At 43.9% G+C, this 24790-nt stretch overlaps 1 protein-coding gene across 9 annotated transcripts in view; it reads right to left on the bottom strand.

Annotated features, from left to right (window-relative positions):
* LOC129698790 (myosin light chain kinase, smooth muscle-like) overlaps positions 1–24790 on the bottom strand; it is a 258392-nt gene that overhangs the window by 77237 nt on the left and 156365 nt on the right. For all 9 annotated transcript variants that reach the window (XM_055638067.1, XM_055638068.1, XM_055638065.1 and 6 more), the window contains 4 exons: positions 8988–9125; positions 6925–7122; positions 4414–4660; positions 77–157 (listed from right to left, as the gene is read on the bottom strand). In XM_055638067.1, the coding sequence (XP_055494042.1) occupies positions 77–157; positions 4414–4660; positions 6925–7122; positions 8988–9125 (664 nt within the window). The remainder of the gene's footprint in view (positions 1–76; positions 158–4413; positions 4661–6924; positions 7123–8987; positions 9126–24790) is intronic.

Below are 24790 nucleotides of genomic sequence, written 5' to 3'. Positions count from 1 at the left end.
CAGATTGGACTGACCGATTTCAGCACAGGCAGTGCAAAAATAGAACCCTCCCAAGTAATGTGGGAATCAGACTTACTTTTCCTTGGCATCTTCTCGGGAAAGGGAGTATTCTTTGACCACGAGTGACACATGGCAGTTACACTTGGCGACCTGGTTTCTGACATTTGTGCAAAAGAAAGAGCGTTAAGGTTAAAATTAGGTTTGAAGAATACGTTGAAAATAGAACTGGGAATTGCATACATCTTGATTTTTTTTTACAAATGCGAATCGTACTGTTTAGATGAAGTGATTATACATTCTTGCTATCTCTTCATCACTGTAAGTAACTTCCGTGCAGAGAAACTAGAGCATAAATATTTGACCATTTTCAAAGGAAAATAAACCTACTGCAATTAGCTGGCTCAAGTTTGTAAAAGGGGATATTCTGTTCAGTTCCTTTGCCAAAGAAATAAACTCAAATGGCTTTGAGACCAAGTGATTCGAGGATTTGCTGCTGAGAGTAAGAGAGCAGAGGCCCATATTAAGTTTCAACAATCTCTGTCTTTCCTCGAATGTTCAGTAAAATCATAAGTTGCGGGAGTAACAGATGGGGCAGGACATTTGGTCTATCTAACCTAGTCCGTGTAGTTGGCACAGTGGCACAGCTGGTAGAGCCGCCGTTACACAGCGCCAGAGACCCAAGTTCGATCCTGACCTCGAGTGCTGCATGTGTGGAGTTTGCACGTTCTCCCTGTGATGTGCGTTTCCTCTGGGTGCTTCGGTTTATTCCCACGTCCCAAAGACGTGTGGGTTTGTAGGTAAATTGCCCTTAGGGAGCGGATTAGGACGTGGGATGACATAGAACTAGTGTGAATTGGTGATCGATGGTCGGCATGGATTCAGTGGGCCGAAGGGCCTGTTTCCATGTTGCATCTCTAAAAATAAACTCCTCTTCATACCCGATTCCCATAATCCTTGACCCTGGTTTAGCCCCAATCCTTTTTATCCCAATGACTCAGCAATTGAAGCTCCCTGAGGTAACTGAACAACTCAGTCATAGAACATTGAATGGTACAGCACAAGATCAGGCCCTTCAGCTCACAATGTCTGTGCCAAACATAATGACAAGACCATCACTTATCTATCTGCACACAACCCATATCCCTCCATGCCCTGCGATTCCATGTGCCTATCCAAAAGTCCTTTAAATGTCACTAACGTAACATAAACACCATCCCCGACAGCACCCTCTGTCTGCACTTCTCCATTAACTTTGCTTCTCTCACCTTCTCCAACTATGCCCTATAGTTTTTGATTTTTTAACCCTGAGGACAAGTTTCTGATTGGGATATGCACGTGGGTATCCTCCCACATCCCAAAGACGTGCGGGTTTGTAGGTTAATTGGCCTTCTGTAAATTATCACCCCAGTGTGTAGGGAGGGAATGCATGTGGGATAACATAGAACTGGTTTGAATGGTCATCATGGACTCGAGTTCAGAGGTATAACACGGAACACCAATGGCAGGTATTTCTGGGAATAATACAGAAGGTGCAGGATCAATTCATTCCAAAGAGGAAGAAAGATTCCAAGGGGAGTAAGGGGTGACCGTGGCTGACAAGGGTAGTCAGGGACAGTATAAAAATAAAAGTGAAGTATAACATAGCAAAGATAAGCGGGAAGCCAGAGGATTGGGAAACTTTTTATGAGCAACAGAAGATAACTAAAAAGGAAATATGGGGAGAAAAGATGAGGTACGAAGGTAAGCTAGCCAAGAACATAAAGGAGGATGGTAAAAGCTTCTTTAAGTGTGTGAAGAGGAGAAAAATAGTTAAGACCAAAGTTGGACCCTTGAAGACTGAAACGGGTGGATTTATTATGGGGAACAAGGAAATGGCAGACGAGTTGAACATGTACTTTGGATCCATCTTTACTAAGGAGGACACAAACAATCTTCCTGATGTACTAGTGGCCAGAGGATCTAGGGTGACGGAGGGACTGAAGGAAATTCACATTACGCAGGGAATGGTGTTGAGTCGACTGATGGGACTGAAGGCTGATAAATCCCCAGGGCCCGATGGTCTGCATCCCAGGGTACTTAAGGAAGTGGCTCTAGAAATCGTGGACGCATTGGTGATCATTTTCTAATGTTATATAGATTCAGGATCAGTGTCTATGGATTGGAGGGTAGCTAATGTTATCCCACTTTTTAAGGAAGGCAGGAGTGAGAAAACAGGGAATTTTAAACCAGTTAGTCTGACATCGGTGTTGGGGAAGATGCTGGAGTCAATTATATAAGATGAAATAGCAGCACATTTGGATAGCAGTATTAGGATCGGTCTGAGAGCATGGATTTATGAAGGAGAAATCATGCTTAACTAATCTTCTGGAATTTTTTGAGGATGTAACTAAGAAAATGGACAAGGGCGAGCCAGTGGATGTAGTGTACCTGGACTTTCAGAAAGTATTTGATAAAGTCCCACGTAGGAGATTAGTGGGCAAAATTGGAGGACATGGTATTGGGGGTAGGGTACTGACATGGATAGAAAATTAGTTGGCAGACAGGATAAACGGGTCCCTTTCAGAATGGCAGGCAGTGACTAGTGGGATACCGCAAAGCTCGGTGCTGGGACCCCACTAGTTATTTACAATATACATTAATGATTTAGATGAAGGGATTAAAAGTAACATTAGCAAATTTGCAGGTGACACAAACCTGGGTGGCAGTGTGAACTGTGGGGAGGATGCAGGGTGACTTGGACAGGTTGGGTGAGTGGGCAGATGCATGGCAGATGCAGTTTAATGTGGAAAAATGTGAGGTTACCCACTTTGGTTTCAGAAACAGAAGGCAGATTATTATCTGAATGGTGTCAAGTTGGGAAAAGGGGAAGTACGAGATCTGGGGGTCCTTGTTCATCAGTCACTGAAAGTAAGCATGCAGGTACAGCAGGCAGTGAAGAAAGTGAATGGCATGTTGGCCTTCATAACAAGAGATGAGTATAGGTGCAGAATCCTTCTGCAGTTGTACAGAGCCCTAGTGAGACCACACCTGGTGTATTCTGTGCAGTTTTGGTCTCCAAATTTGAGGAAGGACATTCCTGTTATTGAGGGAGTGCAGCGTACGTTCACGAGGTTAATTCCTGGGATGACGGGACTGTCATATTTTAGAATGGAGCGGCTGGACTTGTATACTCTGGAATTTAGAAGGATGAGAGGGCATCATTGAAACATATAAGATTATTAAGAGTTTGGACACGCTAGAGGCAGGAAACATGTTCCCGATATTGGGGGTGTCCAGAACCAGGGGCCACAGTTTAGGAATAAGGAGTAAGCCATTTATAACTGAGATGAGGAAAACATTTTTCACACAGAGGGTTGTGAACCTGTGGAATTCTCTGACTGCAGTGGAGGCCAATTATCTGGATGCTTTCAAGAGAGAGTTAGATAGAGCTCTTAAAGATAGCGGAGTCCAGGGAAATGGCGAGAAGGCAGGTACGGGGTACTGATTGTGGATGTTCAGCCATGATCATATTGAAAGGCGGTGCAGGCTCGAAGGGCCGAATGGCCTACTCCTGCACTTACATGCTCTTCGGTCCCATGGTCTCTTTCATGTTATACCTCTAAGAAAACAGAAATTGACCAATCAGCCCTCAACCTGAGCCACCATTCCACGAGAGCACGTTTGATCTTGCACTTGAGCACCACTTTCCCTCACTTCTCCCGTACCCTTTTATTTTCTGACTATCTAAAATCCATTGAAGCTTATTTGTAACTATCCATGACAAACTATGGGTGGCATTGCATGCATTGTGAAAATTCGCTCAGAAATTCAGGAATGTTTTATCAATTTGCAGTACAATAAGTTATACAGACAGGACGTTTTCACTGCTTACAGGGAAATAAGTACTTCATTTATATATAGTTATGGTTGTTCTATGAACAATGATTTAGCTTTTGTAGAGCTTATATGCTTTGAGCACGAATACAGACACTCCCAACTTACGCAATGGGATACTTATGTAAACTTGCACTTAAGTAAACAATTCTGTACTTAGTGCAATCGAGGCAGTTTGTAATTTGCAGAACACTGTATGATCACTCAAGTTTACATCAGAAACAAGCAGCCATTACCCAGAAGGCCGCGCGCCACAGGAAGTGTCCCGGGCGCAGCAGGAAGCCACTGAGACAATTAATACTCTCAGTGTCGGCACAAAGTGCTGGAGTAACTCAGCAGGTCAGGTAGCATCTCCGGAAGAACATGGACAGATGACGTTTTGGGTCGGAACCCTGATTCAGACACAGTGAATTATTTCGGGCAGGGGGTGGGAATGGTGAATCCAACACGTAAAATCTGACTTGCGTAAGGGTTCACGTAACATCGCCCTGACGTAAGTTGGGGAGTGCCTGTAATGGAGAGAATGCACTGGAAACGTACTTGAGCCGTATTTCATACAGACCGGAATGGTGCAATTGGACACTGTTGATGAACAGCGTAAATACATCGTCATTCTGGAGGACTCTGCAGCCTTCGTCGATTTCAACCTCTTTCCCATCCTTCAGCCACTGTACGGTTGGGAACGGGTCTCCGGCGATGGCACAAGAGATGAGGACTCGTTCGCCTACAGATGAAGTCACGGCTTTGGGCTTGCTGATAAACCAGGGCTGCGTCCCGTCCTGGGGCTCTGCACAATGAGAGGACACCCGAGTATGACGTTAGTCTGTGATAAAACGACATTTCATAGCACCGTGCATACGGAAGCCCACGATAGGCTGCAGATCACTGCCGTACCCCAGATGGCAGCGGCCCTGCCTCACCCACCATGGAACCCAGACCCATGCCTGGAGGGGGAGCCTCATCTCCTATTCATCCCCTGAGGACCAGGAGTGTGTCATGGCTGATCTATCTTTCCCTCTCAACCCAATTCTCCTGCCTTCCCCCCCATAACCCACCCGTACTACTTCAAAATCTGTCAATATCCATCTTAAAAATACCCAATGACTTTACCTCCACAGCCGGCTGTGGCAATGAATTCCACAGATTCACAACCCTCTGACTAAAGGATAAAGGGAATAACGTTTAATGCAAGATAAAGTCCAATAAGCTACGATTAATGATAGACCGATGAAGTAGATGGTAGTTCAGGACCGCTCTCTAGTTGGTGATAGGATGGTTCAGTTGCCTGATGACAGCTGGGAAGAAACTGTCCCTGAATTTGGATGTGTGCATTTTCATACTTCTGTACCTCTTGCCTATTGGAGGAGGCGAGAAGAGGGAGTGATCGGGGTGAGACTAGTCCTTGATTATGCGGGTGGCCTTGCTGAGACCGCATGAAATGTAAATGAAGTCGATGGAAGGCAGGTTGGTTTGCATGATAGTCACCTTGACAATAAGAACATCTATGTCAGGCTGCTATTAATTGGTGATAGCTCAGCCTTCAACACATTAATGCGGAATAAGTGCATCTCTAAACTTGTGGACCTTGGTAATGGCAACCTCCATCGGCTTCTGGACTTCTTGACCGGCAGACCTCAGTTAATTAGACTAATAGATCATAATATTGCCTCCACCCATGGGGACTTTATTTGAAATTGGAGAATTCTACATTGGGTAGTAAGCTACGCAAGTGGAATATGAGGTGCTGTTCCTCCAGTTTGCGTGTGACATTTTTTTGTCGCCGCTGGATTTTGAAATGTTCAAGATCTTTTGCCGACCCTGATATGACGCCGGCAGTCGCCAAAAAATATCGGCAATTGGGGCAGGCTTTTATATTCTCTCACGCTTTCTACCCCCTCCTCTCTCTTTTCGTGCATTACCTTGTGTTATTATCCCCAGCTGAGATACCTCTCCCCTACCTAGACATTCAGCGTACCCTCTGTTTGATCTCCCAGTCCCACTGCTTCCCCATTGCACTGCCTACTTGCATGCATGGTCGGGAGTAATTGACTTGACCAAAAGCTTTGAAGTCAGGACAAATTCCATGAGTGCCAGGCATAGAACTGGCTGCAGGTTTTTAGCAACTTCAAAGATTTCTAGAGAGTAAACATATGCAGAATTGAGGCAACAGAAGTCAATCTGGCTTCCTAGCCAGTGATCCCTTGAAATGCTATGTTTCATTCTGTTGGGGAAAAAGAGAATGGGGCACTATCTTCCATAAAGCCCGTGTTAGCAATGAATTGATGCAGAACAGATGCATGTTGACTATTCCACCTACTCCCAACAACATTGGCTGCGGCACCCTCACCAATACGATAGCTATTGCAACTTGTTCAACCAATATGTACAATGGACATCATTGTGGAACCAAAAAGGCATCCCCTTGCATTGAAAAGACACTCAACAAAGTCTAAAGTAAAGTGCATAATTAGTTTTAAAAACTGTGCGGAGTGTGTGTACTCCCTGTGACCACATGGGTTTTCTCCGGGTGCTCCGATTTCCTCCCACTCTCCAAAAACGTACAGGTTTGTAGATTAATTGACTTTAGTAAAATTGTAAATTGTCCCTAGTGTGTAGGATAGTGCTAGTGTAAGGGTGAACACGGGTCGACCCAGACTCGGTGGGTTTCCGCGCTGTATCTCTAAATGTCTAATGTCCAAATCCAAAGACAGGAACTTGGCAGTGCAAGAGGACACAAAGAGCTGGAATAACTCAGCGGGTCAAGCAGCATCTCTGGAGAACATGGATAGGCATGTTCTAAAGGACTGAAGAAGGGCCCCGACCAGAAACGTTGCCTATCCATGTTCTCCAGATATGCTGCCGGACCCGCTGAATTAGTCCAGCACTTTGTGTCCTTTTGTGTAATCCAGCATCTGCAGTTCCTTGTTTCTACATTTGGAGAACTTTTTTGGTGGGACGAGATGCTGTATCTCCAAACTAAAGTGTGAAGAGTGAAGCAGAAAAGATCTACGTACATGGAGGCAGGAGATGATAGCACAGTTGGAACAGTACCTTTTACAGTTAGTATTGCCTGTGTCTGCACTTCCCCATGGTCATTCCAGACCTCACACGTGTATTTTCCAGTATCTTCAGGAAAAACCTCCTGAATAAAAAGACTGTATTCATTTCCATTCTTTTCAAACTGAAAGTCTTCCGATTCCTGAATTTCCTTCCCATTATGAAGCCAGATAACTTCAGGAGGTGGGTTGGCTGATAAAATCAACACAGTTATTGGAATTAGCAGGAGTAGACAAAAAAAAACAGTTAAGAAATATTTTGCACATTGAATTTTTCAACTGGATGGAAACTATTTTCTGAGAGATAGGCATCTCATTCCTACACTGTACCAATGCTATTAAAATACTAACTAAATATATTTTTTGTTCCACATTCAATAGCTTAACAGCCAATGATAACATGAACTACCTTGCACATGAAGTTGAAAATAGCAATTCATAATAGTAAACATTCATTTCTTCCCTTAGTTCTTGAGAAAGTGGGAAAATAAAATTGTGAAGAGTATCCAGACTGTTTTTAAAACCGTTTTCATTATTGGTTACCAATAGCTTTGGCCTCCAGTAACAAATCCATGATTATTTTAGATTAACATTTTAATTGACAATATTTCTACATAATAACATCATTATCATTTCATGATTACAACATGCAAATCATTTTACTTTGCAATAATTTGCTTAGTTTACCATAGACACAAGGAACTGTAGATGCTAGTTTACACAAAAATACAGAAAGTGTTGGAGTAATCAGCGGGTCAGGCAGCATCTCTGGAGGACATGGATATGTGATGTTTCAGGTCACCTACCGTATCCATGTCCTGAGTCTGAAGAAGGATCCCGGCCCGAAATGTCACCTATCCATGTCCTCCAGAGATACTGCCTGATCCATTGGGTTACTCCAGGTGTGTGTGTGTGTGTGTGTGTGTGTGTGTGTGTGTGTGTGTGTGTGTGTGTGTGTGTGTGTGTGTGTGTGTGTGTGTGTGTGTGTGTGTGTGTGTGTGTGTGTGTGTGTGTGTGTGTGTGTGTGGTGTGTGTGTGTGTGTGTGTGTGTGTGTGTGTGTGTGTGTTTTTGAGAGCGAGTGGGAGAGTGAGAGTGTGAGTATACGTGTGTGTGTACATGCAGTGTGCGAGTGTTAGTGCATGTGTGACACTGAGTGGGAAAGTGAGTGTGAGTATACATGCGTGTGAACATGTGGTGTGTGTGTGAGTGCGCGTGCGTGTGTGTCTGCTTCCTATTGCTCAGTTTACCATTTCCTTAAGCCTCTTCACAAATAGTTCTACCTATTAAACCATCACCTCAGTTATCCGATTGTAGTTTGGAGTCTGATTTTGCAGTGGTCATAGTCAGAAGACCATTGTATAGTTCCTGCATATGTGCCGTTTTGAGCAGCAAAAGCAAGGCTTGCAACTTTAAATTTCACATTACACAGAAAACTGACTCAAATGTTAGTCCATTCTGAATTGCTGTCTGTGAGACTGCGACCTTTATATTTGAAGCAACATGGGCTACTTTATGATGGTTCTTAAAATATGTTTACATTTCCACCTTTTTGGAAGACTGGAATTTTCTCTGTGGCTATTTTTCACTTTCTAGAAGCCTCTATTTCCATACAGCTTACATCTTTAGCAACAGTCCACCGTCTCATTACAAAGTTCAAGGCTTAATATGATTTTTTGGTTTGGATTTTTGGATTTTTACACTACCTGAACATAAACACCATTATATTTTATGGTGCTTGAGAGTTCAGACCACCAAAGGAATGTATGTTAATGCAGAGAGTTTTGCTGAACACAATGGCACATCTTTTCATCTTTTAAGCCCAAAGAATGCATCAGCAGGATTTACTCAGGTTCTAATATAACAATAATGATTTTCTGTTAGAATCTCATCCAAGAAAAATTGGACTTTGCTCAAACCTATTCATGCACGACTTTCCACAACCACATCAACAGACCACCAGCTTAGCAATAGAGTCTTGGCCGAGCTTTACACTGGCGAACATTTTAGGCTTGAACATCATTCCTTATGGATGTGTCCAGGTTTCAGCGATCCCTTACCTGTCACTTCCACTGCCATTCGCACTTGGCTACCATCCATGACTTGCAGATTAGTCAGCTCCTGCAGGAAGACTGGAGCAAAAGGTTTTTCTTTCTCTTGGAGACCTGGACTCTCTGCCTTCTTGGTGATTTTTCTTTCTGCATACAAAAACAATCTATAAATTGCACACAACAAATTACGACAGTATTTAGTTTAGTTTAGAGATACAGCATAAAAACAGGCCCTTCAGCCCACTGAGTCCACACCGACCTGTGATCACGCCGTATACGAGTTCTATCCAACACACTAAGAACAAATAACAGAGGCCAATTAACCTGCAAACCTGCACGTCTTTGGAGTGTGGGAGGAAACCCGAGCACCCGTAAAAAAACCACGCGGTCACAGGGAGAACGTGCAAACTCTGTACAGGCAGCGCCCGTAATCCAGGATCGAACCTGGATCTCTGGCGCTGTACGGCAGCAACTCCAGGGCAACGCCACTGTGCCGCCCAGTGTACAAGAGACTTTCTAAGGGGTGAATTCCTAAACAAAAGTAATGAAGTTCAATTGTTCATATAAACTACGTCACCTTAACCCAATCTTGACCTCAGAGGGTACGTTCAAAATAGTTTAATTAAAATATCACCCATGGTGTTCTTTAATTGCTTTGTGGAAGGAGAAAAATAATCTGGGGATAGACAAACTGACACCAAATGAACCTGTCTATCTTTGGTATCAGCATATCCCTCAATCCCCCTTTCCACAAGACATGGAATACAGTACAGTGCAAGAACAGGCCATTCAGTCCACAATGTCTGTGCTGAACATGATGCCAAGACAATCTCTTATCTGCCTACACATGATCCATATTCCTCTTTTCCCTGCATATCCATGTGCCTATCCAAAAGTCTCTTAAATGCCACTGTCATGTACATCTGCCTCAACCATCCCCAGCAACGTGTTCCAGGCACTTACCACCCTCTGTACAAAAGAATGAGCCCCGCACATACCCTTTAAACATTGCCTTTAAAACTATGCCCTCTGGTATCTGATATTCCCACCCTGGGGCAAAATGGATCTGACTGTCTGAAGAAGGGTGCAGACATGAAATGTCACCTATCCATGTTCACCAGGGATGATGCCTGGCCCGTTGAGTTACTCCAGTACCTTTGTGTCTTTATTTGACAGCCTATACTACCTATGTCTCTCATAATTTTATATACTTCTATCAGGTCTCCCTGCAACCTCCGGCGTGCCAGAAAAAACAATCTAAGTCTGTCCAACCTCACCCTATGGCTAATAACTCCCCTAATCCAGTCATCATTCTGGTAAACATCCTCTGCACCCTTTCCAAAGCCTCCACATACTTCCTGTAAAGGAGCGACCAGAACTGCACACAAGACTCCACATGTGGCCTATAAAGCTGCAACATAAGTTAAAATGTTGGAAATTTGACAGTGCATTTTAAGTGGAGTATGATCTTCACATGGAAAGTGCCCGACTATGCTTCTGATCTAATGTTCAGTAAGTTCTGGTCCATGCATGGTGTCACAATAGTGCAGCAGTCAATGCATAGAGTCATATAGCATGGAAACAGGCCCATTTGCCCAACATCCCATCTACACTAGTCCTATCTGCCTGAGTTTGGCCCATATCTCTCTAACGTATTCTATCCCTGTACCTGTTTAAATGTTTCTTAAATGTCTCGACAGTACCTGCCTCAACTACCTCCTTCGGCAGCTTGTTCAATACACCAACCACCCTCTGTGTAAAAACTTTACCGATCAGGTTCCTATTAAATCTTTTCCCCCTCACCTTAAACCTAGGTCTTCTGGTTCTCGATTTCCCTAATCTGGGCAAGGACTTGATCTATTCAAACTGTGTGAATACACAATCTATTCCTTTCATGATTTTGTACACCTCTATAAGATCACCCCTCATTCTCTCGTTCTCCAAGGGATAGAGTCCTAGCCTGCTCAATCTTTCCCGATAGCTGAGGCCCTCGAGTCCTGGCAACATCCTCATAAATCTTCTCTGCACCCTTTTCAACTTCTGCCACAATGTTCCAGCGACTCCAGGTTGATCGTGACCTCGGGCGCTGTCTTTGTGAAGTTCGCACAATCTCAATATAGCTTCTTACCTGGGGCTCTGCTTTCCTCCCACACTCAAAGACAACGTAATGGGTTATCTCACCACAGTGAGATGCCCCAGTATAGATGGACAGCAGGAGAATCGGGAGCGGAACGGGTAAAATGGACACAGAAACAGAATGGTTCACTGGGAAACATGTAGAGGATTGGGACTGAGAGCACAGACGGCTGGCACAGGCTCAATGGGACGAATGGCCCCCTTCAATATCATCAGAAAGTATAATATACACATAACCTTAGAGGAACATATGTGAGTGAACTTAAAAGCAGGGCTTTCTTCAAAAGCTTTGAGGTCTCGCACTTTACATAGCTTAGAAATACATACATTACATAAATTAGAAATAGGAATAAAGGTTATTTGATGACGTAAGGCGGATGGAGATGAAGCAAAGTTTTGAGTCCTGATCCCTTCCTCTTGGTCAACAATTGTCCCCCACTGCTGAAGTCAAATCCCATGCAGGCCCCCATCTCGTTAACAGAATCTTGTCTGGATTGGAAGATATCAGCTACAGAAAGAGGTTGGATAAACTTGGATTGTTTTCTCTGGAATATCAGAGGCTGAGAGGAGACCTGATAGGTATATGAAATTATGAGATGCATAGATAGTAGATAGCATGGACAGTCAGAGCCTTTATCCCCCAGGATGCAAATATCAGAGATTAGAGGGCAGAATTTTAAGGTGAGAGGGTCAATGTTTAAAGGAATTGTGCAGGGAAAGTATTTTAAACAGAGGATGGTGGGGTCCTGGAACTCGCTGCCAGGGGTAGAGGTGGAGGCAGATATGATAGTAGCATTGAAGAGGGTTTTGGATGGGCACATGGGATATGCAGGGAATGGAGCTACATGGACCATATACAGGCAGAGGAGATTTGTTGTCTTGGCATCGTCCAGCATGGACATTGTGGGCTGAAGGGCCTGTTTCTGTGCTGTAATATTCTATGTTCCTTTGCTGAGCCCAAGGCTCGACCCCTGCCGCCTCCCTTCTCCAGCATCTACAACAGATGGACCTGGAGTGACATCTTCCAGGCACCCTCCCTGCTGAAGCAGACCTCAAGGCCCAGTCAGGAGACACCTCAGACCCCACCTTTCAGCCTCTGATTGCCACCTGCAAACAGTTCTCAACTGAGGCCCCTTCAACTCCCTCATATAATTCATGGCTATCTCGTAAAAGTTGTTTGAAAATCAAAAGAATTGCCCATTGCTGGGATTCCAAAATCTGACGAAGGATTTATGTTATCCATTATTTTTTTCCACAGATGCAGCCTAACCTGCCTAATGCTTATAGCCTTTTCCATGTGATTCTTAGTTCTTACGTTTGACTGAAGTCTTTAATTAGCATAATTCGACATATAAACAGGCCCTTTGGCCCAAATTGCCCAGTTGACCGATATACCCCATCTACCCGCTGAGTTACTCCAGCGTTTTGTGTCTTTCTTTATTGTAAAGCAGCATCTGCAGTTCCTTCCTACACATACTCCATCTATGCTAGTGCCACCTACCTGCATTTGGCCAATATCCCTCTAAACCTTTCCTATCCATGTACCTGTCCAAATTCATACATCATTTTATACAGAGAATAATTCATCATGGAAACTCCCTTCCATTTTGGTGATTAAGATGCAAGCAGATTATTCTGAAACAGTGTTCATAGAGTCATACAGCACAGAAACAGGCCCTTTGGTCCAACTTGCCCATGCCAACCAACATGCCCCATCTACACTGGTCCCTCCTGCCTGCGTTTGGCCCATATCTGTCTAAACCTTTCCTGTGAAAACGCACACCTCCAGATTCAGGAACAGTTTCTTCCCAGCTGTTGTGAGGCAACTGAACCATCCTACCAACAACTAGAGTGCAGTCCTGAGCTACTATCAACCTAATTGAAAACCCTTGGATTATCTTTGATCGGACTCTACTGGGCTTTATCACGCACTAAACATTATTCACGTTATTCCCTTCATCATGTATCTGTACACTGTGGACAGCTTGATTGTAATCATGTATTGTCTTTCCGCTGACTGGTTAGCATGCAACAAAAGCTATTATTTGTTCCTAGCTATCACTTTCCCAGCTCCCAGGATAGGCTCTGAAACCATCGACAGCAGAGAAGGGATGTTAATCTCTTTTGCAGCAATGTCAAATTTTAAAGTGAAAAATGCTGCTCGCAGGGCTTATTCATTGATGCTTTCATCCTGGGTTTTGTAGTGTGGTCATTAACAAAGGGATCTTGAGCTCTGGGAACTATAAATCTGATATAAACGACTTTGCATGGGAAAGTCATTGAAAGCATATGGGTCCACAATAACTTAATCCCAAACTTGAAGCTTTGTGATAAAAACAGCTTTATCAAAGCTCAAGAAAACTCGTTCAAGTTTACTCACTGGGAAATGTATCCCAGGAATGGTTTTATTATGTATAAGGGAGTGATATTGTGAACCCTCAAATGATAGTAAGATTAAACGAGAACTTACCAGTTTGATCTTTATTTTATGAGGAGTTACGATGAGCGATTACGCGAAGAAGCCCGTCAGCACGCATGCGCATCAACCTTCAAAGCAGCGTTGTGAAATCACAGATAACAGTAGTTGAACTTAACATAGTAAGATCGGAGAGACTAGAACTACCAAGTGATCTTTATGATAAGAGGGTTGGGAGCGGAGGGCACGTAATCGCTCATCGTAACTCCTCATAAAATAAAGATCAAACTTCAAACTGGTAAGTTCTCGTTTAATCTTACTATTTTACTTCGGAGTCACATGAGTGATTCCGTGAAGATTTCAAAGCTCTGTGATTTCATGCCGTGAACACGAGTCCACACAAGCACAACTGCATCAGTTGACCACAGATAAGGGAAACATTCATAATGCATACAGACATGACGTAGATTTAAAACATGCTGATGCTTTTTAATGAACAAATAATAATAATAGTAATCCCTCTCATCCGGGAGGAAACTATAAACAGAACCTAAAATAGAGTTAGCAAATACCCCAGGTCTGGCAATGGGTTATTATACAATGTTTGGAAAGTACGTTCTTTGACCATCCTGCAGCCGCTAGGATGTGGTCCAGTGGGACGTACATAACCCGAGCTGCTGATGAAGTAGCAGCCCTGGTGGAGTGAGTGTTGAAAATATTAGTATCTACTCCTGCAACAGCCAAAATCCTGTTTTAACCACCTGGAGATGGTTTGAACTGATACCTTCTTATGAGGTTTTTTGTAACTAACAAACATTGCTAGTTTACAGCCTCTAAGGCTCTTGGTGACCTTGACATATTGTTGTAAATGTGTGACCACACATAACCGAAAGTCCATGGGGTATGCCATGAAAACTAGCTTGAGACCTGACGCCCCTGGTTTGCTCTGCTTAACTAAATCATAAACATAAAATATTATATTATTTGCAGATGTAACCATCCTGTCCAGTCGCAATTTATGTAGTGACTGGACCCATTGCGCTGAGACCAGCGTCATGAGGATAACTACCTTATGAGAGCCGGGCCAAAGATAAGGATGTAGCTGGAGCCCCCTGGTGGGTAATGTTAACACAATGTCAATATCCCATACTTCCGTGTACCTGGGCCTGGGAGAACTTGTGTTAAAGATATCCTTCATAAATCTGGATATCAGAGGGTGAGACCCGGCAGAATGGGTCCCGCTCGCTACAGCAAATATGGTGAGAAGGCACGTTTGGTACAGTTAATGGCACTATAACTTAATTTATTGTCAAAGACCCATTTGAAAATGAACTCCAATACGTCAATATCCGTGCCGTATTATATGTAACATAAGCATTTCAAAATCTCTTCCCATCTCCTGAAGAGGAAATGTACTGCTTTTTTGGGGCTATCCCTGCAATCTGCAGTGTGCACATACATGGATCGGTCTGACAACCCGAGCCACAGGAACAGTCTTCTCAGAGTCTGCAAGTCAATTAATTGATTTTATCATGCAGAGGCTGGTTTCCCGAGTCACACGCTGAACCAGCAAAGTTTTATGTTTAGAATAATCATATAATGTTCTATTATTATTCCCAACATTAGCGCGAACCATGGCAGCATAGGCCAGTCAGACAGTACGCAAAAACCTGAAGCGGGATCTTGCTGGATTTATTGCAAGACCCCACTGTTGAGGCAAAATGGAGGAAAGACATAAAAGAGATGGCATTCGTAAATTTTCCATCTTTGAGCAATAGCATCAGTTGTAATATAACTGAAGATTTACTGACCAAAATTACTGGAGCAATGCTGAATACTGTTTGTCCACCATTGTGACTTTGGTAGTTTCAGCTGGTAATAGCATAGGTCTGTTAACAATGACCTACATGGTACTTGAGAGGTTACACCTTTGCACGTTGTAAGTTCTGATAATGCAAAGGCCCAACTTGCACAGCTGAAACACAGCTACTATATTGCCAATTACACTTGATGAATAGAAGGCTGCTTCATAACAACAAGGTTGTTACAGGCTTCTATTAATTCCAATCTCTTGCCCCAGGGCGGAGTCACAGACAAATTAATAGTTAAAGGTAAATCCCAATAATCAATAACTCTAGTTGGTATCAACTTAAATTTAACTGGATGGATGAGAAACCCCAATTTCTAAAATATAGTTTGCGGCTGAAACAGTTAATTTTAGCAAAATGCAGCATTTAGAATATCATCCAGATAAGCCATAACAGTGTTTTTGAGCTCTGAGCAGTCCAAGCTCCGGTTTTAATAATTTGGTAAATAACCAGGGAGCTGAAGTTAGCCCATTTTGCAACGCTTTAACTGTTATCATTGCCCCATCCAGATAAATTTCAAATGTCTCCGGTGATCCCTGTGAATGGGAACTGAATAGAATGTATCTTTGAGATCGATCCATGCCATAAAGATCCTATGGAAATCAGTTGTTAGACAGTAACAAAGTTTCCTATTCTGAAAAGTCTATACTGTACATGCAAATTAAATCAAGGATGAACCGCCATCTTCCATCTTTCACAATGAACAGGCCACGCCTGCCATAATTCCGAGCCTGGCCATCGAACCTGTCTCGAAAGACAACTCTGGCCATAATTCTGAGCCTGCCTCAAAAGACAATTCTAGCCATATTTCCGAGCCTGTCTCGAAAGGCAATCCTGGCCATAATACTGAGCCTGCCTCGAAAGACAACTCAGGCCATAATTCTGAGCCTGCCTTGAAAGACAACTCTGGCCATATTTCCGAGCTTGTCTCGAAACGCAATCCTGCCATAATACTGAGCCTGCTTCGAAAGACAACTCTGGGCACAATTCCAAGCCCTTGTATACTGTGCAGTATAAACTAATCACATGTTATCATTTTAGTTTATAAACGGATCTGAATCTCATGTTATCATTGTCATTTGTACAAAAAACAAATGTAAATATTACCAACTTGTAAATGGTCCACATACCCCATGTTTCGGCAGAACCAGACCCACCTACCTCCATGGTTACCGGTGGTCTTATGGTAAGCTCAAAGGCCCCTGATGCGGTTCTATTTCCGTCCTTGATTGGAGAGTAGGACTGGTAGGGTGTGTGGATTCCATATTTTTCCTGAGACTGGCTTGGGCCTTGGCCTGAAAGACCTCTGCCCAGCTTTCAAGCTGCCACCAGCTTCAGTGAACCGCTTACTGCCGATGGAGGCGTGGGGTGTGTTGTCGCCGAAACGATGAAGCTTTGCTCGTCGTTGGTACCTTGATTAGTCCAACAGCTTTTGCTTCCTCATCCAGGTCGTACCTGTTGGATAGGTCTTCCCTGAAGAGAAGATTCAGCAGCTGGTTTCATTTCCTGGATTTTCACGCCCCCTCCAATGTCACCCCTGATAGCGCTGTTCACTGCCAGCACTTTCAGGAACAATTTACAGGTGTATGGTATCTTACAGCCGTCACCTGTTCCTGTAATGATGACGTAAGTATGCTGATGCTAGCAAAGCTTGTAGCGTGAGGGGAACTCTGGCCCCTTCCGGGTTTTCTGCCAACGGCTGGAAACCAACTCTTCCGGCAGCAACACTTTCGTTTGCGAGGATTCCCTTGAAGCCATACGCATGTGCTCCAGTATGTTCCATGGACATACTTCCAAATTTGAAGCCAGTTACACACTGACCACTCGCACTCCCCTCCACAGAGAGGGAGATTCGTAAGCAGCCCTGAAACAGGTGTTGCCACAGGCCCCTGTGGCTGCCTGCGCTAATATGGCCCCTCCTACGGACCTATATCAAGATGGTGCATCACATTTGTGGGATAAACACCCGAGGGCGCTATCCATCCTCCATCTGGGTTAAACATCTGAGGACGTACCCAGGTATGTCGGAGGGGAACCCTCCTTGCCTGACTCGTCCGAGTCCAAAGGCCTAACTGACTTACTCTTGGCTTTACCCCCTTTCTGGGTAACCATAGCGGTCTGGGAGCCGCTGACCGCACTGTCAGCGACTTGGGAGCGAACCCGACGGCCGCTGGCTACCCGCACTTCCGCGGTCCGTGACTGGGATCTCCCTACGGTCCATAACCGGTTTCCCTGCGGCCCGTCCGAACTTCGCCCCGAAATTATCCAGCAGGAAAAAACTCTGTAAAAGAGATTCCTGCAAGAAAAAACAGAACCTGGAAATAAGTTCAAAACTTACCTGCAGGTTTAAACGTACCGCTGGTGGAGCGACGCGCCTGCCAGCCAGTCGTTGCGCAATGCGTTAGTCGTAATTGACGCGCATGCATGCTGACGGGCTTCTTCACGGAATCATTCACGTGACTCCGAAGTAAAATCTAACTATTGCCCATACACAATACAAGATGCAAGGATCTAGACCTTGTTTACAGCAGAACAAAGCAATTGACAATATAAAACAATCCCATAGAGTTATGGAGTCATACAGCACGGGTCCATGTTGACCAAGATGCCCCATCTACGCTAATCCCACCTGCAGCGTTTGGCCCATGTCCCTCTCAACCTATCCTAAACATGTACCTGTCCAAATGTCTTTTAAAAGTTGTCATAGTACTTGCCTCAACTACCTCCGACCTACCTAGCTCGTTTTATAAACCCACCACCCTCAGTGAAACAGTTGCCCCTCAGGTCCCTATTAAATCTTTCCTCTCTCACCCCTGTCCTCTAGTTCTTGAATCCCCTACTTGGGGTAAAAGATTATGCATTCACCATATCTATTCTCTTTATGATTTTGTACACCTCGCCTCCTTCGCTCCAAGGAATAAAGTCCCAACCTGCCTAAGGTCTCCCTATATCTCAGTCCCTTGAGTACTGGCAACATCCTCATAAATCGTCTCTGCTCTCCTTCGAGCTAGATGACATCTTTCCCATTGCAGGGTGACTAAAACTGAACACAATACTCCAAATGCAGCCTCACCAACGTGTTGTACAACTAATGTAACATCCCAACTTCTACACTCAGTATCCTGACTGATGAAAGCTAATGTACCGAACATCTTCTTAATCACCTTATCTATCTGTGAAGTCACGTGTTCAACCTCAATTTTCTTTTTGCATATCTGAAAGCCATCAAATGTATATGTTAACAAAAATGAATTCAAAACTCCAGAAAAAGAACATTCAATGTCCATTTCCAGTCTTGCAGAGTGCAAAAAAAATATCTGAAAGGAAATGGTTTGTTAGCACTTGTGTGTTGGTGCATGAATGATCTTCAGGACTTCATCTCATTGGGAAGGAAATAAGATGCAGTAGGACTGATATTGTAAAAAGGACAATAACAACAATAACCTTCATTCATATTTATATAGCAGTACCTCTAACACAAAAGGCATTTCAATGCATTTCACAGTAAAATTGTCAAAAAATAATTGGGCACAAAAGCACGAACTGAGACAAAAGGAGGTTGGTTTAAGGAGTATCTTAAAGACGTCATAACAAAGAACTGTTGATGCTGGTTTATTCCAAAGAAAGACACAAAATGCTGGAGTGACTCAGCGGATTTAATGTCTGAAGAAGGGACCCGACCTGAAACATCGCCTGTCCATGTCCTCCACAGATGCCGCCTGACCCACTGAGCTACTCCAGCAGTTTGTGTCTTAAAGATGGACGGATATGTAGAAAGGCAATGTGGACAGGGATGTCAGGGCTTGAGATCTTGGCAGCAAAAGCATTGCTTCTGATGATGGAATGATTACAATCAGGAATACCCAAGAGGCCAGAACTGAAGGAGTACAAACATGCAGACTCAAGGAAGTCACACGGTTGGGGTGAGGGCAAGGTCACAGAATGATTTAAAAAACAAGAACATACATTTTGAAATCAGGACAGGATGCAGCCTTTATCTCTTTAATATTGGCTAAACCACTTGTAGCATAAAGGAGATGGTATTAACAAGAGAGAAACAAACATGAATGTTTAATTCCCCCTTTCATTCTTGCTTGAAGCGTAAACTCAAAATTATTTTAAGATTCCTGCAAAGGGCTGGGCTTCAGATGTTAGAATGTGTGCTGTTAGAATCACAACATTCTCATTTAATTACTGAACTATTTGGTGAAAATATATCAGCCACAGTAAACTTCTATACAACAGCGGGAAATTTTAAACACGGGGGCGATTTTTAGCACCAAGCCAAGTGCAAACTAGTAGCTTACAGCAAAATAATGTGGGGCAAAGGCCAAAGAGGAGGCAGCTTGCTTTCTCCTTAGACACACGGGATCAGCCTGTGTACTGTTTCTGTGACAAAGCAAATGATCTAAAAGCAAATGATTAGAAAAGCAAAAGCTTAGGAGGTATCTGGTCAAATATACAAGTTGTTATTGTAATAATATGGAGACACGAGGAACTGCAGATGCTGGAATCTTGAGCAAAACCCAAAGTGTTGGAGGAACGCAGTGGATCAGACAGCATCTGAGGAGGGAAATAGGCAGGTGAAGTTTTGGATCGGGACCCTTCTTCAGACTGATTGTAGTGAGGGAGGGAGGGAAGAAAGCCTAGCAAGTGATAGGTGGATACATTTGTAACTGCAGATATTGGAATCTTGAGTAAAATACAGTGCTGGAGGAACACAGTGGGTCAGGTAGCATCTGTAGAAAGAATAGATAGGTGACATTTTGGATCAGGACAATTGGTGGATAAGGGTGAGGAAGGCTTGATTGGCAGATGAGTGGAGTTCATCTTCAGCTGCCATGGTCCCATTAGGTAGGATCAAAGGCCTTTAAGGGATTGCAGTGGCAATAACATAACTCCTGACGATAGAGCAATCATATTCAGGCTTCACCACAAGGCTGCAGATGTCTGAAGAAGGATCCCGACCTGAAATATCACCTGTCCATGCTGCCTGATCTGTTGAGTTAAGGGCGGCACAGTGGCACTGCGATAGAGTGTCTGCTTCACAGCACCAGAGGCCCATGCTTGATCCTGACTACTGGTGTTGTCTGTACGGAGTTTGTGTGTTCTTATAGTGACCTCGTGGATTTTCTCCGGGTGCCCCGGTTTCCTCCCACATTCCAAAGATGTGCAGGTTTGTAGGTCACATTTTTTTTTGGGGCAAATTTTGCAAATTTAGTATTTGACATTTCCACCGTGGGAAAAAGGTTCTGACTATCTACCCTACCTATGCCTCTCATTATTCCATATACTTCTACCAGGACTCCCTCAGCCTCCAATACTCCAGAGGAAACAATGCAAGTCTGTCCAACCTTTCCTTTTAGCTAATACCATCTATTCCAGGCAGAATTCTGGCACAGCTGTTCCACAGCCTCTCCATAAATCTTCCACATCCTTCCTGTAACAGTGTGACATGAACAACTAACCAATACTCCAAATACAACCAAACAAAAGTCCTATAAAGCTGCATCATGATTTCCTGACTTATACATAATGCTCCAACTGATGAAGGCAAGCATGCCTTACACCTTTAGTACCACCCTATCTACTTATGTTGCTACTTTCAGGGAGCTATGGACTTGGACCACAAGATCCCTCTGTTAAGGGTCTTGCCATTAACTGCATGCTTTCCAATTACATTCGACATCCAAAAGTGCAACACTTCGCACTGGCTTGGAGTAAACTCCATTGTTTACAAAGATCAGTTCCTTGTTTTAATGTTGCGATGAAAAATAAAGTCAGAAATTAAAACAAAACATGTTGGGAATACTCAGCGGACCAAGCAGCATCAGTGAAGGGAGAAGCAGAGGTAATGATTCTAATCAACGTCATCACATTCCAATAGTCACGAACGGCTACCATTACAAATGGCCTGACCCATTAAGTTACTCCAGCATTTTGTGTCTGTCTTTGGTATAAACCAGCATCTGCAGTTTCTTTTCTATTATGAATGGCAAGTTGATATATAAAGCAGAATTAATTGATTGATTGAAGATAGACACAAAATGCTGGGGTAACTCAGCGGGTCAGGCAGCATCTCTGGAGAAAAGGAATAGGTGATGTTTTGGGTCGAGACTCTTCTTCAGACTGAGAATCAGGAGAGAGGGAGAGGAGAGATATTAAAAGGTACAAAGAAACAAATGAAGGAAAGGTATGCAAAAGCACAACGCCAGCAACAAAGATCAAGGAGCAGCGAGAACACACAAATGGCTGTGGCAGCGAGTCTAGATTAAAACGTGGTCGTAGAGCCAGAGAACAGGAGGTGTTACAGGGTGGGAGGGGAGGGGGGTTGTTGTGGAGAATTTAACTAATTGGAAGATAAAGCACGGAAACAGGCCCTTCGGCCCACTGAGTCCAAGCCAACAATCCATCACCCATTCATATTAGTTCTATATTACCTCACTTTCTCATCCACTCCCTATACACTGGGAGAAATTTACAGAGGCCAATTAATCTACAAACATGCATGTCTTTAGGCTATGTGGAGGGGGGATGGGGGGGAGGGAACTCAAAGGAAACCCAGGTGGTCACAGGGAGAACATCAGACTGATGTTTTCCTATGCTCTCCAGATATGCTGCCTGACCTGCTGAGTTACTCCAGTAAAGTCATAGAGTCATCGGCACGTCCAACTTGTCCCTGCTGACCAAGATGTCCCATCTATGCTAGTTCCACCTGGCCCATATCCCTCTAATCTGTCCCATCCATGTACCAAATGTTTCTTAAACGTTACAATAGTACCTGCCTCAACTACCCCCTTTGGCAGCTCCTTCCATACACCCACCACCTTTTGTGTAAAAACTTTACCCCTCAGGTTCCTGTTAAATCTTTCCCCCCTCACTTTAAACCTATTTCTACTGGTTCTTGATTTCCCTACTCTGGACAAAGGACTACCCGATCTATTCCTCTCATGATTTTGTACACCTCTATAAGATCACCCCTCATTCTCCTGCACTCCAAGGAATAGAGTCCTAGCCTGGTCACCCGCTCCCTATAGCTCATACTCTCAAGTCCTGACAATATCCTTGTGAATCTTCACTGTACCCTGTTCCAGCTTGACAACATCTTTCTTATAAAATGGTGACCAAACTGAACACAATACTCTAAATGTGGCCTCACCAACCTCTTATATAACTGCAATATGACATGCCAACTTCTACACACAATACACTGACTAATGACCAATGTACCAAAAGCCTTTTTGACCACCCGATGTGGCAATGAAAGTGATGCCACTTTCAACGAACGATGTACATGCAGCCCTAGATCCCTCTGCTCTGCAACACTCCCATGAGCCCTACCATTCGCAGCGTAAAGGGCCTGTCCCACGAATATGCGACTGCATGTGGCAAACGCGCCTAACGTGGTAGCTTGAACCATACGGCCTCGCGGGGCCGGTCCCACTTCGATCGCCGGAGCCGTATGAAGTTGTGCGGAGCTGGTCCCGACATCGCGCGGGGCTCCGAAAAAACTGACACTGTTCAAGAATTCTGCGCGGCAACGGCCTGCCGGCCCGCAGCCGCATTGAGGCAGTATGCACCGCCTCGACGGGCGTACGCACCGTCTCGACGCCGTACGCAGTTTCTTGACGCCGTACGCAGTTTCTTGACGGCGTACGCCTAGCACGAACTTCCCGCGGACTTCGCCCGAACTTCACGTCAACTCGTACGGGATCACTCGACCTCTGCGCGGCCCCCGCTTCCGGTTTGGTCGCGCTTACCGCATGCAGTCGCATGCTCGTGGGACAGGCCCTTAAGGCCTTGCCTATTTTAATCTTCCCAAGATACAACACCTCACATTTCTATTGTGTTTTGTTTTGTAGTTCTTTATGACTCCATTATGAATTCAATGAATTGGTTCCTCATAAGATCACATTATACCCCAGGCAGAGCTGCCTGCTGTTGACACCACAGATAAGAGATGGAAAAGTGAGAAGCAAAATGAGCTTATTTAAAGGATGAATACATAATCATTAAGTACTTAGACCTGAAAGGCAAGTCTCTATTGTGCAGTAAGTTAATTCACTGACAATTGCATCGATGCCGGTCATTATTAATAATAAAGCATTTGACATATTCTGTAAAAGCAGCACTAACATTATGTTGAGATTCTGCTACTTTGAATTGCTGAAGAAATTTAATCATTTTTGCGCTAAAATTCAAGCACTCGGGAAAGTGTTTTGAAACGTGAATGCATTTCTCATTTTCAAATATCATCTGCTAGACAATGGCAGAGGCTGACAACTCAGAGAGAAAGTTGTTTTATTACTGGAGGCATCGTATTAGCAAGACCCAAGCTCTTTTCTTATTCAGCAGCTGTTATTTACCATTTATGGTATTTGAATGCAGTCTGGCTGCCGGGAAAATAAGCATTATGTGCCGTGCCTAAAGGATTTAACTCCTAGTGAGCTCTCCTGTTCAGAAGAGTAAGTCAATTACTAATGGGAGCTCGATTGTCCAGGATCCTGCTTAATTTTGATGATAGATATCTTAATGAAATGTCCTCCGTACTTTTTCAAACTGATTTCCATTTTAAGTTGCTTTCTGGCAGTAATGTCCCTGGATTAGCTGGAGCTGTTTACTTTTCACACAGAGCAGCACAGGAACGAGTTCTTCAGCCCACAAAGATGATGCCAAGATCAACTCTTATATGCCGCCATTAGATCCATATCCCTCCATTCCCTGGACAGACACAAAATGCTGGAGTAGCTCAGCGGGTCAGGCAGCACCTCTGGAGAAAAGGAATAGGTGACGATGCGAGTCGGAACCCTTATTCAACCTGTAGAAGGGACCCAAACCAAAAAGTCACCTATTCCTTTTCTCCAGAGATGCTGATTGACCTGCTGAGTTACTCCAGCATTTTGTGTCTATCTTTGGTATAAACCAGCATCTGCAGTTTCTTCCTACTCATCCCTCCATTCTCTGCATGTCCATGCACCTATTAAAAAATGTCTTAAACGCCACTATCATATCTGCCTCCACCGCCCCCAGAAGCACAGTCCAGGCACTCACCACCCTTCGTGTAAAAAGACATGGCCACACATCTCCTTTAAACAAGAGAAAACAATCCACGTCTGCCGAACCTCTCCCTGTAGCTAATACCCCCTAATCCAAGCATCATTCTGGTAAACCTTCTCTGCACCCTTTCCAAAAACCTCCACATCCTTCCTGTGAAAGGGTGACCAGAACTGCTAACAATATTATGGACAAGATGACTATTATTATACAGCTCTAATGATGGTAGGGAAGGTTACTGTTTTTGAAATTGCAACAATGTGTATGTTTATCATTTTGGGCAGCATTTGCGAAGTCCTTTAAATGTGCAGGTCCTCTTGATTTAGAATTCAAGGGAA

The sequence above is a fragment of the Leucoraja erinacea genome, chromosome 7 (assembly GCF_028641065.1).
Source record: "Leucoraja erinacea ecotype New England chromosome 7, Leri_hhj_1, whole genome shotgun sequence".
Lineage (NCBI taxonomy): Eukaryota > Metazoa > Chordata > Chondrichthyes > Rajiformes > Rajidae > Leucoraja > Leucoraja erinaceus.
This window is presented reverse-complemented; position numbering and strand designations above follow the sequence as displayed.